The sequence below is a fragment of the Fistularia commersonii genome, chromosome 3 (assembly GCF_037954325.1).
Source record: "Fistularia commersonii isolate RoL2024-O1a breed Wild chromosome 3, RoL_Fcom_v1.0, whole genome shotgun sequence".
NCBI lineage: Eukaryota > Metazoa > Chordata > Actinopteri > Syngnathiformes > Fistulariidae > Fistularia > Fistularia commersonii.
This window is the reverse complement of record NC_141286.1, coordinates 10,511,888-10,521,707: the sequence shown is the minus strand read 5'-3', so window position 1 is coordinate 10,521,707 and position 9,820 is coordinate 10,511,888. Positions and strand designations below refer to the sequence as shown.

General features: G+C 49.9%; 1 protein-coding gene and 1 non-coding gene across 2 annotated transcripts; one reads left to right on the top strand and one right to left on the bottom strand.

Moving 5' to 3' along the window:
- Positions 1-25: 25 nt before the first annotated feature.
- Positions 26-6,691, bottom strand: p2ry6 (pyrimidinergic receptor P2Y6). Its single transcript, XM_086178901.1, has 3 exons — positions 6,458-6,691; positions 1,992-2,383; positions 26-1,884 (listed from the first exon to the last, which is right to left on the bottom strand). The coding sequence occupies exons 2-3, from the start codon at positions 2,372-2,374 to the stop codon at positions 1,158-1,160; spliced, it is 1,110 nt and encodes a 369-aa protein (XP_086035027.1). The 5' UTR covers positions 2,375-2,383; positions 6,458-6,691; the 3' UTR covers positions 26-1,157.
- On the top strand, positions 3,457-3,529 carry trnaa-agc (transfer RNA alanine (anticodon AGC)). Its single transcript has one exon. It is a non-coding gene; the product is annotated as a tRNA-Ala (tRNA).
- Positions 6,692-9,820: the final 3,129 nt, after the last annotated feature.

Here is a 9,820-nt window from a genome sequence, read left to right as displayed (position 1 = left end):
GTTTACTTTAAAACGACACTGTATTATGAAGAAATATCACAAGTGTTTTAAAATCGGTTCCAAACTGATTTTTTTTTTTCAACTCAAAAATTGTCTGGGAGCCATATGCTGTCACCTGAAGAGCCATAGGTTCCCAACCGCTGACTTAGAGCCTTCAAGGAAACTGTTGACTCTTTGTGGACTGTTCGGGGACCATGGAGAACCTCCAGGGAACCCAGGCAGGAGAACATGAAGAGATCGCACACGCAGGTTGGGAAACTGCAGCAGGATGAGATAGGCAGAGAGAGAACAAGGCCAAAAAAACATCCAAGCAGGGAAAACTGGGGAAACATGCAGGTAGAATCAAGGTAACCGCACCATCATGTCGTGTGATCAAATCAAGCTTCCCAGATGGTCCTTTCCATTCCCTCTGCTCTCTCTGGAGAACCCTCTGGTCAGGGAGGTTCCCGCGGTTCCTCAGAAGATCCCACCATGGACAGAGATGAAGACGGCGCTCATCAACAGATGTTTAATAAGAAGCATAACGAGTGCGGAAGAGCAAGTATGGCGAGAACCATTCACAGTGTTGGGGGGGGAGGGTCCGTGAGGAAGAAGTGAAAACTTTCAAGTGAAGAAATTCAAGTCCTCTTGCAAAGACAAGAACATTTCAATAATAATTCACCATGACCTGGATGACTGAGAACCTTCACAGATAAAAAAAATAAATCAAATTTTTCTAAAAAAATAAAATAAAAACAGGGAGTATAGCTTTTGCTCTATTTACATCACAACAACAAAAAAAGTGAAAAGAAAATCAGTGCATTCGTGAAAGTCGTCGCCTTGGTTACTTCATTCGACGCGTTCCGACCACTTCCTGTATTCCAGGATGCGCAAACACACACGCACACGCTCATTGCAATGTCTGAGGCGTACGTGTGTGGCTACAAAACGGACCTCTACCTTCATTTAGCGGCCAAAACATGTAATTACAGTTCGATACAAAACAGGACATGAGCGGAGATGGAGGGCAGATGTAACCGATCAAATGTTTTCTGCTGCATCTCCGTGAATTACATATGGCACAGAGGAGGTGGAGATGTTTTTTTTTTTGCAGCCAGGCAGCAAACCAAACAAAGACAGCGAGAAAGACCCGGTCAGGAGCGTCCATCATCAGGAAATTAGCTTCTGGAGCTCAGCGCCCGACTCCCCGTGCGTTGCTTGTCACGGTCAAGCGCCGCCTCACTGCTCCTGTCCACGAGGGTGGTGAACCTCCTCATGAACTTCCTGGTGCTCTTGCGGTAGCGCGGTTGCGTGAAGTAGAAGAGGATGGGGTCCAGGAAGCTGTTCATGCTAGCGAAGGGCCGCGTGCTCTTGTAGACGATGGAGAACAGGTTGCGCGTCTCGCACGGCGCCTGGCGTAACGTGCGCACCACCAGGTACGCCGTTTTGGTCAGGTGGAAGGGCAGGAAGCTGACGCAGAAGACGGCCGCCACCACCACGATCATGCGCACGGCCTTCTCGCGCTTCTCGCCGGTGGCCCGGTTCACACCGCGGTGGCTCGGCTTGCGGCACAAGATGGCGGCCATGCGGCAGTAGCAGAGCATCACACCCAGGAAGGGCAGCAGGAAGCCCAGGCAGGTGAGCGCCATGCCGTAGGGGTAGTAGTCCGCCGAACGCACCGGCGAGCTGAGGTCATAGCACACGGGCCGATTCCGCTGGATCCCCGTGGAGGCGAAGTGGAAGGTGGGCGCGCACAGGAGCCCCACAAGCAGCCACACACCGCCGCATGCCAGCCACGCCACCCGACGCCCGCCCCGCTTGTGCCACACCGCCAGCGGGTGGCAGATGCCCAGGTATCGCTGCACGCTAATGCAGGTGAGGAAGAGGATGCTGCCATGGAGGTTGCTGCAAGAGAACAGCGGAACGGCGGCGTGAAGCTCGGCTGAAGTGACGCTCGGGCGACCTTCGACGCCGCCGCCGGACACGGAAGCGCAGTGGACGACCACCCTCACCTGTAGAACTGGAATCGGACCAGCTTGCAGGCAAACTCCCCGAAAGGCCAGTAGTCATGTCTGCCGTAGTTGTAGATGAGCAGGGGCAGCGAGGTCACGTAGAGGAGGTCGGCAATGGCCAGGTTCAGCATGTAGATGTTGCTGCGGGAGATGTTCGTCCGCGTCCGCCAGATTTTCACGATGACGGCCACGTTGAGCGGCAGGCCTAGCAGGAACACCAGGGTGTAAACCCCCGGCAGCAGGATGCGCTTGAAGTCCTCCTTGTAGGTGCAACGGATGGTGAGGTTGCTGGAGAACGGCAGCGTGAAGGGCTGGAAGCTGGCGTTGAGGACACCGTGGATGAGCATTTCGGCGACGGAGGAGCGATCACTGGGATATGGCATCTTCTCCTGCTGCAGGAGGGGGAGCAGGTTGTTAGTTGTAACTCAGATTCATTGAAACAGGTGAGTGCAATGACAAACTCTGTGCACTAGATGGCGGAAAAGATAACTTTTCTTTGTTTTGATTTGATTAGTGAACTGGCTTCCATTCATTCCCCCCCCCCAACCCCACTCCAAAATCCCAGGTGTGAAACCAATACCAACAAATATGATCATCAGTATCAAAAACAGTGAGTTCAATCCAGTTACCGGGGTTACCTGTGTCAACCGACTGTAACGCGAGAAGCCCCCGCATAAAGGGTGGCAGGAGCTCGTATCTGACCAGCGGAGCCTCTAAGCCTCCGGCTTCACCCCCGAACCTCCATGTTGGACCGTCCATATTGCTTTTGTGCTCCATTGCGTCGCACCTACCATATTAATTACACAGTCATTACTGTGTTGTAATACTACTGATAATTTATTTTGATCCATCTCATCTACCCGCTCCTGCTGACACCCACACACACACACCCCTCCTATGACGCAGGACAACCGATCACTGGTGTTTATTACTGTCTCTGCCTTCACTGTCAATTATCCCAAGGAGGGGGGTTCTTTTAAGAAACTCCCTCCATCATGCAATGCCGTGATTCATCACATTTCACAAGAGTGTGTCTGTGTGTGCTGTGCATGCAGTATCTTGCAGCCCGCCTTTCTGTGGCCGTTTTGCATTTTAGCACTCTCTCCCTGAACCCGAGCTCCCCTCGCTGGGTCTTTCCCCCAATGCCGAGGGGGTCCGACTCGGAAGCTCTTCTGTAAAAGAGCGGAAAAACCTGGGGTTCCCCATATAAGAGATATTTAGATATTTTTCACGGACGGTACCTCATCTCTGAGAACGCAGGTGATAATCCCACCACCTCTAGCATGCTAAGCAAGCACTCTGCATTTCAACCCCACATACTCCTGCTGCTACGAAGGCTGCGAATACTCTGAGTCATATTTCAGAGGAACCCTCCCTCCTGACACACACACACAAACACACACACACACCAGATTATATTTATAACTTGGCGTTTGTGTCTGTTTCTGCAGCTGCAGCATAACATGGGGAATTAGCTCAAATGGTAGAGCGCTCGCTTAGCATGCGAGAGGTAGCGGGATCGATGCCCGCATTCTCCAAGGCTGGTTCGGGATCCGATTCCCTGACCTTTTCAAGAGTAAACATCTGTTGGAGGTTCTCAGTCATCCAGGTCATGGTGAATTATTGTCAAAATCTTCTTGTCTTGGCAACTTGACTTGAATTTCTTCCTTTGCAGACTTTTCACCCCCTCATCCGAGAGGCTTCGAGAAATGATTTCTAGAACTGAATCTGACGTAATTTTTGTTTGTCCGGCAAAAATGTAGACATACACACACATGCACACTAGATTCTCAAGAACTTAGCCCTTTCAGTGGGGGAGGTCTGTGTACCCCAGGTCATTGTCAGGGTTTCTCTGGAGTTGGAGGGGGGGGGGGTCAAATAGCGACACGTACAAGTCTTGCCCCCGCCTTCCTCCCACTCAATATCACTTCTAAGGGAAACGAAGAATCATAAAAAAGCAGCTCTTTGAAGCACGTTTCTGCAAGAGGCTTGATGATGGGCTCGCAGCAGGAATCACACGCACACACAGCCAAAATAATTATGCTTCTTCAGTAATGAAATTTTAATATTACAAATAATTAGTGTGCCTGGCTAATGAGATATGGCAGCAGCCATGCTATCTACACCAGGACTAATGGCATTAGGTCATTTAGGAAGACCAGATGCCCCCGACCTCCCGTCCCCCCATCCCAAAGAGAACGTCTATTACATCACCCATTACCTTCTCAGGCACCTTAACACTGCCAGACCCGTGGGGGCAGCGATGCGTCATATGGTCGAGTGCGACCGGTGAAAGAAGCAGAGAAGTAGAAGACACCATGGTGTTGGTAGAACCAGGGAGATGAATTCTTTGAATACTCAAGTCGTACAGTACGGCCGCCGTCTATCGCGCCACTTCTTTCTTAGAATGTGCAATCCCGCCGGCTCCTCCGCCGTGGGAAGCAGGAAGGTGGGGACGTTGGGCCCCATTTGCGAAAAGGCACGGCCTGTTGGCGAACGCAAACTGGGGCGCAACAACTCCGGCGGGCTCTAAACGCTTGAACACCGTGTTTCCCCGTGGTAGTTTTCGCGAAGAACGAGTGCTGTTTTCTTAGTCGCGAGTTTTCCTCGTTGATTTTCTCACTGACTCGGATCTGGCCTACGGGTGGGGTACTTATTCTTGTGCACGGCAGTGGGAAGTTAATCCATCTGGGAAACAAATGTTGTCTCCGGCCTGAGCAGGATTTATAGGGTTAACGTCCGACATGTGTCTGTCTCGGCGCCATGGCAACCAACATCCAACAGCATGGGAGAGTAAAGACCCCCACATCACATACATGCATACAGTGCCGGCACCGCGAGCCCATGACAACGCCTGGCGCCGGGTGGTGGCTAACGGCGTTTCCACTCAACTAACGTGTGTGTGTGTGCACGTGCACGCAACGTCTTGCTAAATTCCAATGAAAATATTTTAAGGCGGCCATATTTAATTCCATACCTGGTTCTCACCACGTTAGAACCTGTCTTATGTAACAATCGATGGAGGCGATGGCGCCCCTAAATCAACCCGCAGGCGTTGCTCCGACGCCCAAATGTCCGATTTCTGCATTCCGTCACGAAGTTTCGGTTGAAGTTAAGATTAAAAAATCGGGGAGCCATTAACTCATCTAAGCCCCGCCCCCTATCAACAGAAAGTGGAGGATGCCACCCTCGCCTTTCCTACAGCACCCTTATTTTCCCCCCGCCTCTTCGCCACAACTGCCGCCATCCCATCTTGCCGCCTGCCCGGACTCGTTCTGCATGTTCTGGCAGCCTGCCGGCCCCCCCTCTCCCCGGAGACAATGGTTTGATCCAGGCTGGGTAAGCTTCGGGCCCGATGTGACATCCTAGATATAGGTCATGAGTTGCTGCTGAAAAACAGGAAATGGACCCTGTCCTTCTCGAAGGGGTCAGGGCCGTCTGTGGCCAATCGGGGTTGTCGCTGGGATGAGAGGCGGGGCTTTACCAAGACAGGACCCCTGTCAATCATAAAGAGACATCTTCGATGGACCTGCTCTTTCAGGGCTTAAGACGGAGAACATGGAGAGGACAGACAGAGAAATCTCAGGCAGGAGAACACGCCAAGAACAGAGAGAACCCAGTGGGACTAGAATCAAGAACCTTCTAGCCCTTCATGGAGGTTCTGACCACATGTCTCCCTGCCCCCTCCTGAGTGAGAGCTTTGCTCCTGCCAGGTTCTCCAGCTCTGCGGTGATGGTTTGGTCCATCAATCTGACGGAGTTCCTTCTCGCTCCCATCAGAATCTGGCTTGTAAACTGAGGCCACTCTGCTCACGTTTACAAATAACAGCAAAATTTTAGCCGCACCCCCCCACTGCCTCCAGATGTTTCCCCGAAAAGGAAACAGAACCCGCTCCATTCTGAGCGTCGAGCATAACAACCGACCAAAGTAAAAGCCTTCTTTGCCGTTTTAAAGTGATGCTGATAAATAATTGGTTGATGATTTATATTTATGATTTTCATCAAAGTTCTTGTTCGAAAGACATTAAAAACGTCTTTTCTGTGAAGATGACGCCCTAACTCAGGGCGTAACACGCAACATGAAGTAAAATATTATTATATATTACAAACATGAAATAAAATATTTTAAAAAGCATGAAAAGAAATAACAATAAAATGAAAAAAAGATATAAAATGAAAAATACAAATGGAATAATATATAATAAAACAATATAAAAACATTACAGTAAATTAAATAAAAATATAAAAAAAACATCTGCGATTAATTATGCAAAAAGTTTAGTGGCCTTCCTCTCCTGGGAAAGCAAACTGGGGGACTTCACATATTTGATCTCACGCACAGTGCATGTGAGTGACAAACCCCACCACACACATACGCACACACACATATCACCAACTTTTTCAGCACTTTCCCCAGAAGTGTGGAGTCAACGGATTGTTTTAACACGGACGGACGCTTCCCCTTACCTGGGCGACGGTGTGTGTGTGTCTGAGTGTGTGTGTGTGTGTATGTGTGTGTGGTCGGTGGAGGACTGCTTCCGACCCTCAGCAGGTGCGGGTCGCCATGGTCCTCGGTCCGGGGGCGCAAAGGTCCGGTCCGGTCTGGTCCAGGGGGAGCGAAAGGAACCGAGAGACGCAGCCGTGAGTCCGCCGGCGGACGGATGTCGGTTAGTTGGCCCAGCCCATTCTAGAGGCGTTGTCTTCGAGGACACACACACACACACACACACACACACGCCGCGCCAAGAGCAGAGCAGAGAAGACGATTTGTCGGAGCGTCGTTTCTCAATAAAGTTTTTTTCTTTATTAAAAAAAAAAAAAACAAAGTTGATTTTAATCTCCTTCCACTGGGGTGACGAGCATTCATTCATTCACTCGTTTATTCATTCATTCACTCACTCACTGACCCGAATCCTGTGAGAAGAGGACCCCCATCCCCCTTCCCAGCCTGACTCCATCTTTGTAGTTCCTGAGCAGGATTCTGTTCTAGACCGTGACTCCAGGCCCCCATGAGCCCATTAATTTTCCATCCGCCTGGAACGGATGAGAGGAAGATGTTTATTGGCGGTAGATGACACCATTAGGTCCATTATGTCCAGTGGGATCCTTATCACCAACCCGGTCATTCTTGATTTGCTGCCACCGGATCTTCATCTCGTTCATTATTGATTGGATTGTGGCGTCAGTGGACGAGGGACACGTTCATTCGATCCTTTAGTCGTTCACCCGTTCACGGGTCTACGTCCTGGGTCAGACGGGGTCCAAAGGTCGGGTAGCGTGTCAATCACAGGTGCATGATGGCGGGGATCCTGGCTGGGGTCAGCTGAGAGGCGGGGCTTAATCTGGACGGCGAGATGTCCGCTCTGTCCAACCAGATTCACAGCGGAGTCTTCAGTGGGGAACTCAAGAGAACCCAACGGGAGTAGAACCACTCTGGATAGCCAGGGGTGTGTTTCCGATCAAAAGCACATTCGTTTGATTGACGGCTCTTGTGTGTCGGGGGGGGGGTAGCTTAACGATCACATGACCCATCTGTGACCCTCCCTCTTCTTCATCTTGTGGACCATCAGGAACTTGACTGATGCAGAAGTGGATTTTAGAGCTTCATCAGCAAAAGCCTGCCTATGACAGGAGATGAAACTGGGGACTTCCTGCTGCTGGCTGAGCCCCTCCAGGGGACATTGGTGATTCATATGGTCTTCAAGATGTTCCTCCTCCGTTTCTGCATCTTTCCGTCCTGATGCAGCTTTTACTTCACTTTTTTTTTTTTTGTCCTGAAAGTTTGGTCAGCAAATCTCCAGAGGAAGAAGTGCCCCCCCCCTTCACCCCCCTTCACCTCTGAGATGGATCGATGCCGACCTTACCCTAAGACTCCACTTCCTTGGAAGTGGATGTCCTAGATTGAACCATGGCGTCACAGAAACGAGTCCCATAAACAAGATCTAAGTGGTTCTTGTCGGCTTCAAAACAAGTATTGGGATTAAAAAGGTGTGTGTGTGTGTGTGTGTGTGTGCGCGCACATGCATCCGTGACAGCCGTGCATTTGGAAGGATGTGAATTACATAACCATGTAGTATCAAATGGGACACACATGACAGGTTGACACATGTGCACACCATGGAGACACCCAGAACACGCATGCGTACACACACACACAGCATAATGTTTTGGTGCGATACAGAAAGACTAACTATCCACTGGCTTTAATATAAAGATACTTCTGTTTTAGGGGGGGGGGTTAATGGGGGGATGTCAGTCACACCCTGGGGCTCGTTCACACTCCGTCTCATTCCAGGAAAACACACCAAATTGGTTTGTTTACAAGCTTTTTTGTTAACACGTCCGTTTCCTTACTGTTTCTTCATTTTATGGTTCTTATAATCTCCTTTCTGTGGGCCCGGCTACCAACGGAGGGCTGAGGACAGGACGCTGTTTGCCTTTGGCGAGGCCCATCCGCCTATGGGGCGGCTCCACCACCGCTGGGTTGTGACACACAAAGGGGGGGGGCTAACACTAGTTAACATAAGCTGCTGCTTCCCGTTGTCGTGACAACAGTCAGAGGAAGGCCTGGTTCTGACATGTCCCCTGAATGGACTCCAGGCCCTGTTTTCATGACAATCCTTCATTTCATTGTCAAATAAGTTAATGCGTGGATGGTTCTGAGAGATATCTGTACACGTGATCTTCTTCTTTTGGCTTTTCCCGTCAGGGGTCGCCACAGCGAGTCAACTTTCTCCATCTAACCCTATTCTCTGTATCTTCCTCTCTCACACCAACTACCTTCATATCCTCTCTCACTACGTCCATAAATCTTCTCTTTGGTCTTCCTGGAGACCTCTTGCCTGGCAGCTCCAATTCCAGCATCCGTCGACCAATATATTCACTATCCCTTCTCTGTACATGACCGAACCATCTCAGTCTGGCTTCTCTGACCTTCTCTCCAAAACAATAGTCACCTCTTCTACCCTTGCCTATCTTTCATTTTCCACATTCATCAGCTCTTCAAAGTACTCTTTCCATCTTCCCATCACTCTTCTAGCATCTGTCAATACATTTCCCTCTCTGTCTTAATCACACGGACCTGTTGTGCATCCTTTCCATCTTTATCTCTCTGTTTCGCCAACCTGTATAGATCATTCTCACCCTCCTTACTATCCAACCGAGCATACAAGTCATCATAAGCCCTTTGTTTTGCCTTTGCTACCTCTATCTTTACCTTTCGCCGCATCTCCCTGAACTCCTGTCTGTTCTCTTCAGTCCTCTCAGTATCCCACTTCTTCGCGAACCGCTTTCTCTGTATACACTCCTGCACTTCCTCATTCCACCACCAAGTCTCCTTATCTACTTTCCTTCCAGATGACACACCAAGTACTCTTCTACCTGTCTCCCTGATAACACTAGCTGTTGTTGTCCAATCATCTGGAAGCTCACCCTGACCACCCAGACCCTTTCTCAACTCCTCCCTGAAAACCATGCAACACTCCTCCCTTTTCAGCTTCAACCATTTTGTCCTCTGCTCTGCCTTTGTCCTCTTCATCTTCCTTGTCACCAGAGTCATCCTACAAACCACCATCCTATGGTATCTGGCTACAGTCTCACCTACAACTACTTTGCAGTCACTGATCTCTTTCAGGTTACCTCGTCTATACAAGATGTAGTCTACCTGCGTGCTCCTACCTCCACTCTTATAAGTTACCCTATGTTCCTGTTTTTTCTGGAAAAAGGTGTTCACTACAGCCATTTCCATCCTTTTTGCAAAATCTACCACCATCTGTCCCTCTGCATTTCCTATCCTGGATACCAAATCTGCCCATCACTTCTTCATCCCCT